Source organism: Salarias fasciatus, chromosome 20 (genome assembly GCF_902148845.1).
Source record: "Salarias fasciatus chromosome 20, fSalaFa1.1, whole genome shotgun sequence".
In the NCBI taxonomy this organism is placed as follows: Eukaryota; Metazoa; Chordata; class Actinopteri; order Blenniiformes; family Blenniidae; genus Salarias; species Salarias fasciatus.
The window spans coordinates 7912340-7931757 of NC_043764.1; the positions used below are offsets into that span (position 1 = coordinate 7912340).

Consider the following 19418-nt stretch of genomic DNA (forward strand, 5'->3'; position numbering starts at 1 on the left):
GCAATGGAACATGCGCTTTTCTTTGAAAACTTACGGTAAATTGTTCACCGGCTCTCTGACGTTCTGTGGCCAATGAGCTGACAGAGATGGCTTGACAACACATCTCATTGGTCAAAAAAAGACCGTTCCTCGGAGGCTACGGCAGCTCATTGGCCAATAGTCAGTTTGGTCACAGAGCGCACGGGAAGAAGTAAATCAAAACATTAAAGCAGCGCAGCATGGCTTCCAGAGACATGTAAGTTTGTGCCGTTTCCAGATCGGATATATCATGTTCAGTTCATTGATTTGTGTCTGCTGCTGCAGACTGTGGAGTGTTTTCAGTTTAGAAACGGAACCTTGTTGGTTTTTCTGTTCAGAAGGTTTTTCAGTTTTGATTTTGCACTTTTTAAATTGAAAATAAAATAAAAATAACTTGTTAAAATCCAGAAGAGACAGCAGCTGTTTGATGTTATTTTGCACATTTAGCAATAAATATAGAATAGAATAGGAATAGAAGACTTCATTAATCTCACAGTGGAGACATTTGCAGGTGTATCGGCTCATAGAACCCACAGCAGGGTGCAAAAGTAATGAATGGTGCAATAATTAACAAGTTACAGTGAAAATCATACTAGGATTGACAATAGAAGCTAAAGACAATGAAGATTTAACTGTATGTACAACCTGAATCTTAAAAATGTAACAGGATATATATGTATATATGTATATATGTATATATATATATATATATGTATATATATACAATATATACAATACAATATATGATGCAGTATATACCTATACAGTATGATATAATATGTACAATATGCTTTAGCAGAGTGAATGGATGATAAAGTGTCGCTGAATTTCTTAAAGGGGGGGTGCAGGATATTATAATGTCCAGGATTATTGCTCATATTCTGAACAGTAGAACTGTACAGCCTGACAGCGGTGGGGATGAGAGACCTGTGGTAGCTCCTTCCTGCTCTGAGGGTCTCAGTCGCCGCTGAAGGAGCTGCTGAGCTGCTCCACCGTCCGGTGCAGTGGCTGAGAGCTGCTGTCCATGATGATGATACTTGAATGATAACTGTCTCACTGTAGGCCTCAAATACAAACAGATCAAACTGATCATGAGTTATTGCAGTCTTGCTACTGTAGGTGTGATGCAGTAGCCTAATGTGTTTTTATAGTCTGTAATAGGTATAACTGTGGCAAAATGCTGTTAGATATGTTAGATATATTGACCCCCCAAAAACCCAGTTTCTTTCAGCTGCCAGCAAGAGGTGTTCCTTATTTCAATCTCTGGGAGTTGGCAACCCTACGCATGGTATATATAAGCAGGGTTAAGTTTATGATCAAACCGAAGGAGGGATTTAAATCTGAAGGTGATGTTAATGTTATAAAGAAAAATCACAATGTCGTCAGCATAATTCAAAAGATCCAACAGCTGCAGTGTTTTAAAGCAAGATGTATTCAGACACTCACAGTCAAATCTTTGGTTTTATTCTTTACAGGTCCTAACGGTCACTAATGATGTATTTTATTGTTTTTTGTTTTATCTTTACAATGAAAAATACAAGAAACCCACCAGTCAGCCAAACATTACTATTACTATGGAGCAAAGCATCTTCAGCCTTTGAGTTTTAAACTAATGAGGTAACCTTGTCTTGACAGGAGAGGGCTGGTGGCCCGACTCAACTTTAAAAAACATCCTGTTTTCATAAGATATTTGTTGTTCTGCACATGAAGTAACTTCAATTGCTATAGAGTGGAAATGAGTCACCGGAGAAGGCGTAACTACCACGTCCCTCTCAGCACAACGAAGAGAAGATATCGAAAATAAATATTCACTCCTTTCAAACTATGTATCCTGCAAGATACGTGTTAGGTATTCACGCTACAGGCATATTAAAAATATCATGCAGTAAAATAAAAGCAAGTCATTGTATCGCTATAAAAAATTATTAGTGAAGTCTTAGAATAAGAACAATGGGATATTTTGTTTGAGTATTAGAAAGATAAACTGCTTTGCGCGTTCTGAACAGTCAGAGAGGTTGTGTTCACACCTCATATGCCATCTTACATTGCTTCTCACCTTCTGGGTGTTACTTTCTCAGTTGTTCTTTCTCACTCATGTGTGGCTGCTCTGAATCCACGAAAATAGGAAAGTGAAGGGAAGGAGAAAAAACTCTAAGAGGAAATGAAGGAATAAAGAGCAGACGGAGCTCCAGAGGGAGGAATTAAGATGGAGACAGTGCAAGAGTTAGTATTTCTGAAAATAGAAGGGAAAAAAATAGGAAGTCTCCTGTGAAATCAGCTTTTTTCGGCTATATAAAAGTGAGTCTCCTCACGTAGGACGGCAGAAGTGATGCAAGCTGTGCACCAAGCAGTGAAACCTGCACTGAAACACACTCCGTCATCTGAGTTCAAGGCTGCTGGTGTAAAATAATTAGTCAGGAAACCAGGGAGCAGCAGACAGCTGAATGATGGGAAGACAGTCTAAAATGATTATTCAAACGTACTTGGGTGGGGTTGGGTGACTGGAACAGATTAGGACCCCCCCCCCCCCCCCCAAAAAAAAAAAAAAAAAAAAAAAAAGCAAAAGCAAAGAATACTTTCAAAAGATTTTATATCTTCTTTCTTCTTTCTGAAAAGCCTTTTCATCCATCATGTGGTAGGAACAATACAATGGAAGAAAGAGTCACTGTATGTTCTGCGGCTCTTTCACAGCCTGGTGTGCTTCAGAAAAGTTGCGCCGCTCAGCAGATGTGTTTGCTGCATTTCACATGGACTGATCGGTCCAGTCAGCCATGAATCATAACCTGCCTGCGATGAAATTGGCTCAATAAGGTGTTTGACCTGAGGTCAGAATGGACTGCAGCAGTGTCTCCTGTGATCCTGATTTACAGCACAGTTACTGTGACGTGGATGATGGTGAGGGAGCGTCCCGTTGTGTCCGAAAGCATGTTGGTAAAATCTACCATGTTGGTGGTTTATATTTGTTAAATCACCTTTTTTTTTTTTTTTTTTAATCGGTCATTCAGAGCAGTCATAGGAAGGAGAAGAGGAAGGTGACTGAAGGAGTAAAGGTGGAGCTGAGAGGAAAAAAGTGCACCAAAACACTCCACAATACAGAGTGACCATCCAAAAAGTTAATCAGTACCGCACAGAATTTATGTACGCACTGGCTGAGCATGCAAACTCCACATAGCAAGGCCTCCAGGATCAAACTCAGACCCCGTTTAGACTTTTTCAAGTGAGAATGCAAAAACGTCATTGCATCTTCTGTTTATATGAGAACGGTGCTCAGAGCCACTGAAAACGCAACTTTTTGAAAATGGAAAAATCATGCATTTTCACATCATGTGTTCTTTGTGTAAACAGGGCCTCAAACTGAAGACGTTCCCACTGTGAGGAAACAGTCCCAACCACTACACCACCGTCAGAAATTAAATTAAAAAAATGCCCAGCGGTTTATTTATTCATTTCATTCTCTTAAAAAAAATCTATTTTTGTCAGAAAATCATCTTGAACATGACGTGTGCGTATTACACAAACAAAATAAAAACTGTAAACAGTGAAGTGATGCAGCTATTCCATTAAAGCGTACGCAGTAACATTAAGCATAATAATCATGGAGATGACAGCAGCATCTGTCTCCTGTCTCCTTCAGCTGACTCCCCCCTCCCCCCTCTGGATCTCCCCCTCCATCAGCCTCTCTCGTCTCTCGTCTCCCCCCCCCCCGCTCCAACCACTCTCATCAGACTCAGCAGGGAGCCACGTTACTCCAGGCTGAGCACAGTTACTCTGCACATGTGGTGTCACTCACTTCCTCATTTCCCTCTCCTCTGCCTAGCAGGCTTCCCCCCTCCTCCTGCCTCCCCTCCTCATCTTCCTCTTCCTCCTTCTGCTCGTCATCCCTCTCTCTCTCTCTGGTGAGCCCTCAGCTACTCAAGGCCTCCTCCATTTTGCGTCGATGGAAAGTGTGTGTCCACACTGTCTTGTGTGAGTGCGCGAGTGTACGCAGTGGAGAGCAGCCTGGAGCGGCAGCCAGTGCTGGGGAAGTGTGCGCTCGAGCAGAACAATGGCATTCTGGGTAAAAATAGTCCTCGCTCTCTTGGAGGGAGGGGGAAGGAGACCAAGGGTGACAGGCGGAGAGAAGAAAGGGAGGGTGGAGATAAGAGGGAGAGGAAGTACGGAGTTAAACGATTGCGTAGAGGAGAGAAAATCTGCAGGTGCAAATGTGTGAAAAATGATAGTGAAAAAAACGAGGATGACTCATGACTTACAGCAACCTGGAAGAGAGAGAAACATATATGAAGGAATCCATCTCATTGTGATGAATTACACTTCAAATGTACCTGAAGTTAATCATTCATTCAACTCTGTCTCAGAAACTGCTTTTCATGGATGCACCAGCGGAAGCCTCACAGTGGAAAATAAGCAGGATTTTCTTTTCTTCTCCATTGTACAAGTCAGAGAAGCGAAAGTGATCGAAATCACAACCCGTCCTCCACCGTACCAAACAACACACAGCTGTACGAATGCATAGATGCGCCAACGGCAGGCTGGAGTAATGCCGTGCTCTTTAGATCAGCACTGCTCTCTGAGTCGCTGTAATCTCACCTCTCGTGTTGACAAGAACGGGCGATCTTTCCATGAAAACACAGCAACAACAACATGAATATTTAATGGCTTTGTCAGCATTTTTAAACAGCTGCAGACCGGAGCACACCCAGACGATGAAATCCATTCACCAGTAAAAAGACCAGGAGAAGCCGCTGCAACAGGGTTTTTTTCCTTTGTCCATGAACAGTTTGTTCATATTGACATTTGTAGTGTTGAGATCATCTATTTTTTACTTTCATATTTATTGTACCAGGTGTGTGTGTGTGTGTGTGTGTGTGTGTGTGTGTGTGTGTGTGTGTGTGTGTGTTTTATTTTATTTTTTTTTAAATTCTCTCTCATCTAAATCCAGTTTTTCAAACCAGGATGTATGTTGACTTCAAAAGATAATGAGGGTGGCAGTAGGAAATAAATTTGTAGATCGAGAAAGAAAACGGCAGCGTTGCTCTTCTGATGCCGCTTGTTCATGAACAAACCTCATTTATGTGTAATTGTAAGACCTCCATTTAGCCAAGACAGTAAAAGAGCGGTGAGCAATGGCTACAGCTATTCACTCAATCAAATCCGTTGATGAAAGAGATAAAATGTGTGGCAGGCGTGCGTAAATAAAAGGTGGTTTCTATGTATTTCCTATTATGAGGTGCCAAAAATAAAAATCAGGGACAGAATAAAGAGCAAATGGATGAACATGACAGGAAGGGAAATGTAAAAGAAAGCTGGAAGGTAAAGTGATGATGAATCTGACAACGCCGAGCAGATTTTGAAAAAGCAGATGCTTTAAAAGAAAGAGAAGCTGTGAGGAGCCTGAATGCCTCGTATGCTGGAGAATGAAGGTGGCCGACGGAAAGAAAACAGCGACGCTTTGCAAAGACAATTAGAGCTGATGGAGCATTTTAGCCAGTGTTATTGGCAGGAGGAGAAGAGGCCAGATTGTTGGTGCTATGTAGGTTAACTGGACACCACTGGGACACTGCAGGACTACACACACACACACAGACGCACACACGTGACTATCTGTAGGCCTGAAAGTGCTCAGTGGGGAGAAGGGAGAATAAGTTCACTTCATTGCTTTAAAATGACTCCACTGCCTGAGAAACTGATTCACAGTGTTGTGCTTTGACAGATGTTTCCACCCTCTCAGTGGACGTCTAAATACTTTCATTTCAGCAATCCTAATCAATATTACATCCAGTATTCCAAACACAGATCAGCCCTACTCATTAGCAGCTTCTCAGTAAAATTAATAGTGATGTATCGTTCAAGGCTCGGTGTAAACTGGAAGTCAGAACTTTTGCTGAAGCCGTCAATCAACATATAGTTCAACAGTTATCTTCATAACTGAGTCACAGCATTGAGGAGTATTTCTGAACCGTCTCAGCTTCTACACAGGTGGGAGCATGTGCGCTGGCACGATGTGAAAGCTAACATAGGTAGACTGATGCTGAAGAAAGAAAAGTGTTGATCCACTCTTTCCAACTTTACCTTCACGACCAACCTGCACATGGTTACAGACCACATATGAGATATTCAGTGATGGCAGCATGAAACTGTAGTAGTTTTCCAGAAGTGTACTACAGTAAATACTTTTTTCTGCAGTAGATTAGCAATAACAACGATGACGGCCTCCAGAGTGTCGTGGCTTACAGTCCATATTCTCCTGGCAGCTGGTAGTTAGGCACCGTGACAGCAATCCAACTTCGCTGTCTGTCCATGCAAATGTCGGCGTACTCGCCATTGCTAACGTTCTCTGTGCGCGTGTGTGTCATGCAACAACACCCACCTTTCCCCAGAGGAAACAAACTGCATCATCTTCAGCATTTCTGCTGTTTTCATGTAAACAGATAGAGTTTTTAAAATGTCATGAAAATTGTGATGTCAATGGGCCTGAACTTATCGCCTGTCTGTTTACTCATGTACAAACTAAAATTCAGTTGATAACTAGTACTTAAAGACATCTCTCTGAGTTTCCCCCATGCACATTGATGTTTTTCAGAAATGACGGGCTCAAAGAAACATACTTTAAAGAAACAACTGGTATCTTTAAAGATCTTAAATCTTTCATTTTGTGCACCTTATTGGTCTTTATAGAATTCACAAGTCGTCTTACTAAAGATGTGATGTCCCTGTGCTGTCTTTTATATACATACCGAGAAATGCCCCAAAATAGCCCCCGTCACAGTGGACTTCAGTAGCGGCGGATGAAGTCTTTTATTTGACACCTAATTGCAGATGAAGTCTCACAAGGATTCAGAAAAGAACAGCGAGGGAGTGAGATAAGAGGCTCCAGGCAGAGTAGGGCTAAAAAAAACTTTAAAAATAAGGCAGTGAAGAGGGGAGGAGAGTTACAGTACAAAGAGGTTAGGTGAGGTGAGAGTGCCGAGAGACGGGGAGAGGGGATGTGATGAGCAGGTGGAAACAACCCTAGATGGGTGATAAGTGTTGAAGGAGGAGGACTCCATCTGTCAATTATTCATTACTGGAGTAATACAGCTGCTTTTCTGCCCCAAACAGCATTAGCTGTCCCTGATGGAGACAGACAGAGAATAAACACAAGGTGCTGGTGGCGGGAAGGAAGGCGATACTTCAGAAAAAAGCCCAGTTTCCCAGCTTGGCTCTGGTTGATAGAAAATCTTGTATTTTGGTTTAATTGACATTTGTAAATCGAGTTTTGACAACCTCTGAGCTGGAAAAGCCCGGAGCCCCCATTCTGGCTGGGTGTCTTTTTTTTTCAGTTGACCTTGTTTTGTTGAATTCATTGAAATTAAATCAGGGGATGCTGCGATTAAGAAACACTCACAGCGTGGTTGAGAACAAATTACTAGTGCAAAATGACAGAATTGCATCCATAATGTTTTGACTCTAACTGCTTTTTGAGATTGCAAATATTTATTGATTCACGTAGAGTGAGATCAGCATTGCATGTATGCAGCTATATCTGACACACAACATTTTTTAAATTACGTTTTAAAAGATGAGGACTCGTTTGCAGTGCTTTGTCATTTATATAGACTATATAGTCCTTGAGCATGCAAAGGAAAGATTAATACTGTGCTAGGTGTTGTTAAATCATGTTGATAAATGCTCTGTTCAAAATAAAAAAATCCCCCAATCCTATTGGATTGTTTGTCTGTCTGACATTTGTCTGTTGGACATTAAATGTACATTCAATGCTACATATTTTTGACAAAATGAGCTTGGATCGTATGTTTTTGTATGCTTTTCTTGGTGTCATGCTGTTAACATTCGTCGGAAGCTCTCAGGCTGTCTTGGTAATTCTCGGTGGATCTGATGAGATGAAAACAAAGTGAAGCAGCTGAACTGACGCGGCCTCTTCGAGCTGTAGCAGCTCAGCTTGTTGCAGCTCTGACAGCTCCGTGTGGGAGACTTCAAGAGCACATGCTTGTGTGTGTGTGTGTGTGTGTGTGTGTGTGTGTGCATGCGCGAGTGTCACAGCAGTCTGCTACTTAAGGAAATGGACATACTTAATGTTAAGAATATTATTCAGTCCATTAAGTTGTCAGTCTTTTGTAACCCACTGAGAACTTGAAAACACACTTCAGTGTGATGAGTAACAAGAGTTAAAGGGCAATTCATACATACACACACACACACACACACACACACACACACACACACACACACACACACACGAACGCACGCATGCACGCACGCACACGCACACACACACACCCTCTCCTGTGCTGTGATTGTGCACTGCTGAGAAATAATTTACTATTTGCTAAACGTAAATGACAGTTTGTGACAAGAAAACCAAGCAATCCAGCTGAAAGGCTCACAGCATAGCAGTTTGTGATATTTTGTAAACTATAGCTTTCTGTTTTTTATTGTTCCCAGTGGTCCATAATTTGAAAATGTTCATGCGGTTCAGTGCAGATGATCCTTTGCAAAGCAATAATAGTAATAATAAAACAAAAACCTACATTCTGTTTGTTCAAATGTGTTTTTACGATTCCATTCCTGCTATAGTTTGAATTCAAGTATCCCTTTGTGGCGAAGCCATACTGTCATCCACCGTGTTGACGTGCTCGTCTTGTTTCTGTTTCAGAAAAAGGAATGGCTCTGTCTCAACTGCCAGACCCAGCGGCTGATGTCCGGAGGCGGCCTGGACGAGCCCCCGCTTCCCGTCCCTCACCCGTCTCCCAAACACCAGCCGATGGGCTCACCCCGTCACCAGACGCCACCCGGTCAGCAGAGCCCCCTCCATAAACCCGGCACCCAGACCCAGCCGGGGGGGAAGCCGGCGCAGCCACAGGCGCAGAAACCGCAGACGGGAACGGGCGCACCATTCGCACCCACAGCTGCCAAGCCAACCGATACCAAGACCACGACGCCAGCCACGGCACCGGCGCCGACGACTGAGTCCCAGAAACAGACGAAACCCACAGAAGAGAAGCCCAAGACCGAGCCCGACTACCAAACCACCAAAGAGACCAGACCCTCCCAGAGGAAAGGAGAGCAGATCACACCGATCAAGGAAATTAAGAAGTCCAGGCACTATGATGTAAGTCTGACTTATTCTGTGGAAACACAAAGTGCCGTGCAGGCTTATGTGCCAGAAATTTACCTGGCTCGCGCATTAATTTAAGCGTCAGTATGTGGCTACATCCATGCATCCATGATTCACATTCATGAAGTTCTTTCATCGCGTTACATGATCTTAATTTTGATCAGCACCAGAGAGAAATCGCTGCACAGCTTTTTCCCAGTGGACCTCCAGGCCGTGAGGGTGAATCTAATGTCATGGTTTACCAAACAGCAGGCGCTCCAGTGCCCTCATTAGATACCTTCCATCTGACTCGTGTTTCATAATTTCTGATTATTGATTAAGTTCTCCTGTATTGGAGTAGATGCTTGCTTCGTGACTGCTGTGCTGTGAATTTGGGATTTTTGACTTTCTCACTTGAAGGTAGAAGCTCATAATTCGATTTTGTTGAGACAAAGCACTCATAAAGACTGCAAGTTACAGTTTTTATCCAAACTAATTTGATTTGTTGTTAGCTGTAACTGGCAAAATGAGGAGCTCTTCTTATTAGCTGAACTAAAAAGAACTTTTTCATCAGCGTCTCTCACATTCATGCGTTCATGCTTATTGCTGTTTTTCTTGGTTTTTCAAGATTGTAGTGAAGAGGTTTTATAAAAAACATGGCATGCTCACAAATCTCTCATGCAGCTTTACTGTTTTTCATGATGTTGATTCACGCAAAGGCTAAGTTAAACTGAACAAACTTTCACTTTTACGCAGACACATCCTCTTTTTACACCTTTTGGCTTAACCTGACTGGTGTAACCTGACTGTATCACACATAAAACAACCGTTACATTCTGTACAGTGCAATCCTCAATAAGTAGCGCTAGTATGAGAATGAATGGAACCTCAAGGCTTTTCAAACCACATTTTCCTCAAAATCTTTAAAAATTCAAAGAAGCATTTATCGACACATCCATGTACACAAGTGTTTCAGTGGGATGAAAAGTCTTTGAGCAGGGTCTTCAACCACCAACAGCTCAGATTGAAGGTAATCCAGTGAAATAACAAACTGAATGATGTGGATCACACTGGAACGAAGCTATCAATAACTTCAACCTTAAATTTAAGTATTGTTGCCCCAAAACTCTGCAGAAAATGTGGAAAGTATCATTAAACTGATCTGTGACTTACTGCTGTTGTTTGTTCATGAAACTGCAGCACTGAACCAATTCTCACTGGAAAATGGCGGCATTGTTTCATGGCTATTTTTTTACTAGTGGGTCAGTCTTGTAGATACTTCCCCACGTGTTTATAAATTCAACAGTAAATTCTTCTTGTAATCTGCTCTGTGATCCATAAAAACATGTTTCATGTCTTAAAATTTAAGTTAAAACATCAAACCACAGTAATCTCTATGGACCGTATCCTTCTGTGTTATTTTATTTGCTCTATTTACAAACCTTATGATTATTCAGACGAGTCAGATGCCTTGAAGGAGCGTACTGATAAGCTACTTGTATTGGTCATGAAACATGATCACTGGGGAGTTTTACTTAGCTAGCTGTTTCTGGAAGGTTGCATTAGCCTTGCCCTATTTCTGCCATTCCTACTTTATTTTACAGATCCTTGTAGAGCAGTAGTTTCCAGCTTTTTCTTGAGGGATGCAAATTTCACTTTTTTAAATTTATGCAACCCCCCACCGCACCCTGTTACAATTAAAACAAGGCTGAAGGAAACTCATAACACAATGTATGTGAAATACAGTTTCTGTATTATTTTCTGCATTGATTAGCTGATTTTCTCTGAGTATGAACTCTTTGGGTTCACACACTGTCTCGTGGTGTTTGATGGACCGGTGCCTCTTCAGCTTGCACAGTTTCAAACTTTGATTTGGCAGTTTATCAGCACAAAAGATGCCTTCAGTTGTGATTTTTTTTCCATTCCTTCAATGAAGCTACATTCTGTGAAACGTGAGCCTGACATGCTGACAGTGTTTTTTAAATTTCTTTCCTGACTTTTCAAGCTTACCTCTCTGTATTTTGCCAACACCTTTAAGCAGTATGTTTTACAAATAATTTGAAATGAGGTCCAACTGGTTTCACAAAGTAGCTTTGTGACGTAACTTAATAAAACGCTGACTGGCCTATTTTTAGTTCTATACTCTAAAATGTTATCTGCCTTAAAAGGTTTGTGGACCGCGATTAATTTTTGTAGCCCCCCAATGGGGGTCGGGTCCCCCAGGTTGGGAGTCACTGTTTTAGAGCAGGTATGACAGTTCCCATGATTGTGAGTTCACCTCTTCCTAAACTGGGTCATTTTGCCTCCTGGCTTTTTTTTCTTCTTCTTCTTTATCCTCTGTATAGAGCATATTTATTATTTGCTGTTACTTTTCAAAATGCTTCTCTTTAAAGAGATGTATCTAATTTGTGAACATTTTGTTTACATTTGGATTTGTGTTTGGTTCAAATCCAAACATTGTCAATCCAAAAATAGTGCCAATCTATGGGAATCTGTTTTGACACAATGTCGTAGCTGTCAAACTGTTATAAAAGTATTGTTCAGAATTGTAAGTTGAACCAATTACCTTCTACTTCAGTGTTCGGTTTCTGTCTGCTTGGAAAGCATGTCGCTGATTCCCTCTTCACATTATACTGACGCTGCAAGTGGCAGCAAAGCATTCATGGATTACTTCAGGGACTGACAGAGTGTAAGAGAAAGACAGAGGAGAGAAGGAGTGAAATAGGGCCGTTTCTTCTGCTTCAACTTTCTGTACAGATTGGAATTCCATGAATATGTTAAACCTTCAAGTCGTCAGCTCAAGTATTGCCTCTCGGTGCCTTTTGTAATGTGATGCATGCAGACTTTGCTTATTCGGAAAGCAGCTAACAAACAGAAGCACAAAGAACCCAAAGCACAGTGTTTGAAGTATTGTCACCATATTAAAAGGTTTTCTAGGAAAGATTTCCATATTTCCTGTTTTGTATTTTTTCCTCATCTTCCTTTTCATTCACAAGGTTAGTCCCTTTGAGATTATGATTTGGCATGGTATGAGCAAACATCTGACACAGAGCCATTGATGAATGAGTTTCTAAGTACACTTTTTATATACCATTCATGTTAAATTTTAGCCTAATTTTGAGCTCATTATCAAAATTTAAAGAAAAATAATCTTTTTTCTAACTCAAAGCAGTTGGACAAACCTCCTTCCATCAATGGCTCGAGAAAAATCTTACATTACTTATGATTTAAGACAGTATGGTATGATCATGTCATTTTTCTTGATACTGTACACTATAATTTATTTCTTTTCAGATTGATTTAAAACTTTATCAACATGTTTTATTGGAAACTCCAATTGTAATTATATAAAGTGTTTTTCAGGGTGTGTTTACTGGGCAGATGTACGATAGATTTAAAGGAATATTCCGAAGATTTTGCACCCACGCCCTATCCCTATCATTTACAAAGTGAGATAAGCTCATAAATACCTTTTTTGTGTCTGTGCGTCCAGTGGCTCCCAGCTGTTAGCATCGTAGTTAGCTTAGCTTAACTGCGGGAGGTGAAGAGGAGACAGAGCCGGACTGGCGAAAGTGGACAAAATACTCCTTCCAGTGGTCCAGGGGATGACGTATTAGCACGTGAAGTAAATCCAAATGGTTATAAAACATTTTAAAAGACGCGTTTTCTTTTCAATCCGTTAAAATAACGTTTTGATACATACAGACCTGCGCATGTGCAGTGCTCCGCAGAAGGATATACCGGAGCACAGCAGTAGAAGCCATAGACTCAGCCGCGGTGCGCCTGGTATATCCTTCCGCGGAGCACTATGCTTCGGCTCTGTCTCCTTTTCACCTCCCGCAGTTGAGCTAAGCTAACTACGATGCTAACAGCTGGGAGCCAGCCACTGGACGCACAGACACAAAAAAGGTATTTATGAGCTTATCTCACTTTGTAAATGAGAGGGATAGGGTGTGGGTCCAAAATCTCCGGAGTATTCTTTTAAGTGGAAACTGTAAGTGTCACATTTTAACAAGATTTGGAAATAGGAAGGGCAAGCCTTTACCTTTTTTTACATTAAATACAAATAACTTAAATTGTGTACTATATATTTTAACATCTATAATACTTTTAACGAAGCATAAAAAAATTCAATTTCAGCCCACTTTCCTTTATTTTAATTAATCAATAATTTTGGTTCACATCAATGTTCACACTACAATATGATTTAAGGAATTAGTTTTCCAATATTAATGAGTATGAAATGTTAATTTTGTCTGGTTATTTATGACAGTTTGTCAAATAAAAAGATTAATCTCATGTATTGAGTTTGTATTATTTGTGTTAGTAACTCATTATGAACTTCCTGATATTAGAATGGTAATTTTATGTGGGCTTAAATTGTATGCATGTTCATGGCACATTTTTGCATTCAAATATGCTTGTTCTTCCAAAAGCTAATGCTTTTTATTTTCTTTGCTGTGTTTTTATCTTTTCAGGATACAAAAAACAACAGCACCCACGACTTGTCGCGCAGTCCTCAGAGCCTCAGCGACACTGGCTACTCCTCTGACGGCATCTCCAGCTCACACAGTGAAATTACAGGTCTAATCCAGGAGGAGGAAATGAAGCTGAGTGAACGGGGGATCAGTGGTCGGGGTTCCCCACCAAGTCCCTCTGAAATCACCAAGTTGGAAAGCTCCATGAGGCCACTGCTGGAAAAGAGTCTATCTGAGGAGAAGCCCGATAGAAGGGCTAGAAAGCATCGAGACAGGGACCTGGATGATCGAGGCAAGCAGCGACCACGGTCCCTGTCAATCCCACCCGATGCATACGACTCTGACGAGGAATTAGAGGACATTGTTGAAGAGGAGGAAGATGGTGGAGAGTGGGAGGGTAAACGGAAGGAAAGCAAGGAAGAGAAAAAGGAAAAGAAAAAGAAGGAGAAGGAAACGGAGCCCACTGAGATGACTGATGAGGAGTTCATGCGGAGACAGATCATGGAGATGAGTGCTGATGAAGACAACGAGGAGGAAGAGGAGGAAGAGATGGAGGAAGATGAAGACGAGGAAGATGAAGGATATGGCTACCAGAAACCTAAGAAAAGCCACCATAAGCACATCATCTCTGACTCAGGGAAGGAGAAAAGACGCCTTCAGCACCACTCCAGCAGTTTTGAGGAGGAAACCAAGAGCTCCACTGATGTTTACAAAGGCTCAGTGGAAGAAGGTGAGGAAGATCTAATGGCCTCCCAAGGAGGCCTGAGGCGCTTCAAAACCATTGAACTCAATAATACCAACAGCTATAGTCGAGACATGGAGCTTAGCAATGAAAATGATTTGAGCCTTGACCGAGAACCGGAGCTGGAGATGGAGAGCCTGACAGGATCTCCCGAGGAGCGTTCTCGAGGGGACTACTCCTCAACTCTGCCACCTACTTCATCTTCATATGGCTCAGGACAGTCTCCCACATCTATCTCCTCAATGGAAGAGGACAGCGACAGTAGCCCCAGTAGGAGGCAAAGACTGGAAGAGGCCAAGCAACAAAGGAAAGCACGCCACCGCTCTCATGGCCCTCTTCTTCCCACCATTGAAGACTCCTCTGAAGAAGATGAACTGAGAGAAGAAGAAGAACTTTTGAGAGAACAGGAGAAGATGAGAGAGGTGGAACAACAGAGAATAAGAAGTACCGCACGAAAGACCAAAAGGGACAAGGAAGAACTTAGAGCTCAACGACGCAGGGAACGATCCAAGACACCACCCAGCAATCTCTCACCAATTGAAGATGCTTCCCCAACAGAAGAACTGAGACAAGCAGCAGAAATGGAAGAACTCCATCGCTCTTCAGCTTCAGAATATTCCCCTCAAAGTCTGGATTCGGAGGCTGAAGGATATGAGTCTAAAATCTACAAATCAGGTAGTGAGTACAACCTTCCTACCTTTATGTCTCTCTACTCACCAATAGAGAAAGCATCGACAACAACCACCACTACAGCGCCATCTTCAACTTCCAAACCACTGAAGAGTGCTGAGGAAGTTTATGAGGAAATGATGAGGAAAGCTGAAATGCTTCAAAAACAACAGAAATTGCAGCAGCAACAGCAGCATGGAAGGCATGGCCAATACTATGATGAGGACATTAATGGACAAAACTATGATGATGAGTATGAATATGAACAAGATCAAACAGGATATGACAACGAAGCAGTAGAGACAGAGACAGATATTTACGAGGAGATTCGTCAAACATCTCAGAACATCACAAAGATGCAACAGGCCACAGATGAGCAAGTAGAAATTGAAATCGAGAGCTCATATCAGGACAAACAGCTTTTAGATACAGGCTCTGCCTTTGCTAAACTCCTGGAGCAAAGCAACGCTCTCTTGACTCCTGGGACCAGTCCCACACAGATCTCAGCTCCAGTCTCCTTTGCTGAGACTGGTGGACGAATCCCTGATGTGAGAGTAACTCAACATTTCTCTGCAAAAGATGGACACAAAGACAGGATCAAAAGTCAAGCAGGAAAAAATGGAATAACTCCAACAGTTGCTGCAACCACTATTGCTGCTTATGGTGTTTATGCCAGAGATGCAGTCACTATTTCTCAAACTGGCTCTAGTCACACCATGACTTCCAGTCAGTCTGATTTAGGTCGTCGCCATGCTGGAAGTACCGCCACATCGTCAGCAACCGTCTCAAGTGTTTGCAGCAAGATTGCAGAGATTACCCAGGCCTATAGTCAAAGAGAAGTCATCACCAGAAGGGTTGGTGAAACCAGGGGTGTTCAGGTGCGAGACAGCTCCACTTCCTCTACTGAAAGAATTATTGAGCCACGCTCTCCCAAGTATACCACTTATTACAGGAGCACTAGCCCTCCCCTATCTCCATCACCACCACCACAGAGTCCAACTCGTTCTCCATCAAGGAGGGCAACAGCCGAATTCTCTACACAGACTTTCAATTCAGCATTGCGAATGGAATCTGGTTCTGGTCCAACATCTCCTGTTATGGCTCAGTCAACTCAAACGTCACATCGATCAGTGTCCCCACGGCTCTATCGGCAGCAGTCTTCCCAGGATGCCCCATACTCCCCACCAGCAAGCCCAGCCAGGCCAATGACAGTCAACACTGCTACTTCCCCCCTGTCTTCACCTACCCGATTTAGTCGCCAGTCAACATTTGACAATTACTCCCCCTGTGAGAGCCCTCCAGATACACCGCCTTACCAACAGTCTCCTACACGCAGCTTTTACAGGACACAAAGAGTAGAAAAGGTGAATGTGGGAACGAGTATGGTCACCACAGCCAGCACGTACACAAGAGGATCCATATCAATGGATAATATCTCCCTGTGTAGAATATCCACAGTCCCGGGAACTTCCAGGGTAGAGCAGGGACACATGATCCAAGGTGGAAGTGTTGTGGATCTCAGAACAATTGCCAAATCAGCTCCTATCATTATGACTGACCAGGGAATGGATCTAACCTCCTTAGCTACCGAAAGCAGGAAATACCATGGTGGCTCAGAGGGTAGCAGACATTCAACAATTGTACAACCACTTATTATGAACCTGAACACCCAAGAGACAACCACACCAACTACCGTTAGTGTCACTGTGGCTGCATCTATGTTCATGTCCCAACCTAAACAACCGACGGTGTATGGTGATCCCCATCAAAACCGTGTTGATCTGGGGCAGGGTATGGGTTCTGCAGTATGTCTGTCCCAAAACAAGCCACCAGTTTCACCTCCAACTGACCCATCAATACCAAAAATTGATGCAAAACTGGAAGATCTCAGTATCCAACAAAGAGAGTTACAGAAACAGCAAGAGAAGCTGCAGAAACAGCAAGAAATACTTGAACAGCAGTTACAGCAGCACCATCGGCTGCAGCATCAGCAACAGGCATCTGCTTTGGCCAGGTACAACCTGTCAGGCCAAGTCCAACCCTTACTTAAAAAAGACTTACTTGTCAGCCAAACCACCACTGCTTCAGCTGTGGTCAGTGCTGTGTCACCAGTCGTCAATCCTGAGTTATATGGCACTGGTCCAGTTGAGCTGAAAGGGAAGTCCAGTCCCCCTGGCATAATGTCAGGTGTGAAATCACCACATAGTGTGATAGTACAGATGGATGGAGGACCAGAGCCATCCAGGGCAGTGACTCAGCTTGTGAAGGTAGAAGAAGGACAGGATGCAGTTGATTTAACAGGGGGTCAAATTAAATCTGATAATCAACCTGCTTGTTGTGACGTTGTTTACCGACTTCCATTTGGTGGAAGCTGTGTTGGTGGTTCTGAGAAAGAGGGCATCCGTCCACCATCTGCCCCCCCTCTAACCTATGAATCTGACCATGAAAGACAACCTGTAAGATACCATGAGTATCCAATGGATGGACGTAAGGCCTACACATTACCATTTCCAGGAAGGCTGCAACCTTCAATGTCAGATACAAACCTTGCTGATGCTGGGCTCCAGTCCTACCATTCAAAACTGGAACCACATCTTCAGGCATCAGAAGAACTTGCGATGGATCTGACTGCTATGAAACAGGGCTATGGAGGATTCATGGGTATGCAGTATGGTTCGTATACAGACTTGCGACATGGAGGAGACATTACAGCCCAAACTTTGCCCATAAGAAGATACAATTCCCTGTCTAACATTAGTTCGGATTATGGCTATTCTGCTCGTGACATTGCTAGTTTCCAAGAAGCTAATCTGGCTCAGTACAGTGCTACCACTGCAAGAGAGATAAGTCGCATGTGTGCAGCACTAAATTCCATGGATCGATATGGAAGCAACCCAGATCTGATGCAGTTTGGCAGCTTGGGAAGAGGAACTGGACTTGGTGCTTCCAGACTTGCAGCTGGTCTTGGCATGAGACAAAATCTCCTCTTTGGACTCGATGGAAAGCCAATTTCTCACAGTCAAGCATTAACCAACCTTATTAATGCCAGACAAGCCAGTTTGAGAGCTATGTACCCTGCAGCCATTAGATCCTCTGATGGAATGATCTACTCTACTATTCAGACCCCCATAGCTTCCACACTTCCCATCACTACCCAGCCTGCCTCTGTTCTTCGCCCATTATTAAGAGGAGTCTACAGACCATACCCTTCTGCCAACATGACGCCAGTACCCCTATCTAGTCTTACCAGACTACCAACAAGTCCCCGAATGCCCATATCTGGACAAACTCCAATCCAGTACCCAGCACCAGGCCTTCTCCAAACAACATCAGTTACTGTCACGACTGCTACTGCTCCTGCAACAACCTCAGCACCAGTCGGAGCCTTGGTGTCTGCGTCTCTGGCAACTTCAAGCACTACAGTTCAAGATGAACCAGTCTACCTTGGGAAAGGTGCCACGCCAGAGGTCACTTCAGTTCAAGGAACAGTTGTCATACCAACTGAACCACAGCAACAGCCAATAAACCTGTCACAGGCACACCTCCACAGCCAGCAACAGCAGCAGCAGCAACCACCAACAACCGCTCAACAGTCACAACAACCTCCCCCTGCGGGGCATGCATACCCACCCACAGGTCCATCTCACACACTTGGCTACACCCAACCTCAAGCAGGCCCATCAGCCCCCGCTAGTGGCTTACCCATTGCAGGAGGTCTTCCTCCATTCCCTCCACCCGGCGCCATACACAAGGAAGGCGAAACTGAAGCAGAGAGGCTGCATCGACAGCAGGAGCAACTCCTGCAGATGGAACGGGAACGTGTGGAGTTGGAGAAACTGCGGCAACTGCGCCTGCAGGAGGAGTTGGAGCGGGAAAGGATAGAGCTGAAGCTGCACAGGGAGAAGGAGCAGATACTGGTGCAGAGAGAGTTACAGGAGCTGCAGAACATCAAGGAACAGGTAGAAGGAGGGATCGGAGATGGAATTTACAGCTCTATGGTGTCTTGTTTGATGTGTTTTTGCTTTTGCATTGAATATCGCCTCGTTTCTGGGTGTTGTTTTTTGCTGTGGTGGTGTTACTTGTGGTGTATCTTGCGCAGTTTGTATCTTCAAATTATGTCTGCCTTTCTATGCATGCCTTTCAATGCATGTCTTTTAACGAATCTTTAAAGTAGTTCATGGAAGAAGTTTATTGATTTATTTTTATATTCAGTATCCCCACAGACTGATGTTAAATTTTTCTTTCTCCCTCATGTAACGAGAACGTCTTTGGTTAAAAAAATGTTTCCATCCAACTTGAGTTATTAAATATATAGATGTGTTGTTTGCATGCTATGTTTTTGACTGAGTATTTACCTTTATGTGTGTGCATGAATGTGCCAGTAATATGTGTATTACAAAATTGTGTTTGTCAAGTT

At 42.9% G+C, this 19418-nt stretch overlaps 1 protein-coding gene across 1 annotated transcript in view; it reads left to right on the forward strand.

The window, feature by feature from the left end:
- bsna (bassoon presynaptic cytomatrix protein a) overlaps positions 1-19418 on the forward strand; it is a 123123-nt gene that overhangs the window by 75548 nt on the left and 28157 nt on the right. The window contains exons 4-5 of the mRNA XM_030118562.1: positions 8672-9127; positions 13591-18960. Coding sequence (XP_029974422.1) covers positions 8672-9127; positions 13591-18960 — 5826 coding nt within the window. The remainder of the gene's footprint in view (positions 1-8671; positions 9128-13590; positions 18961-19418) is intronic.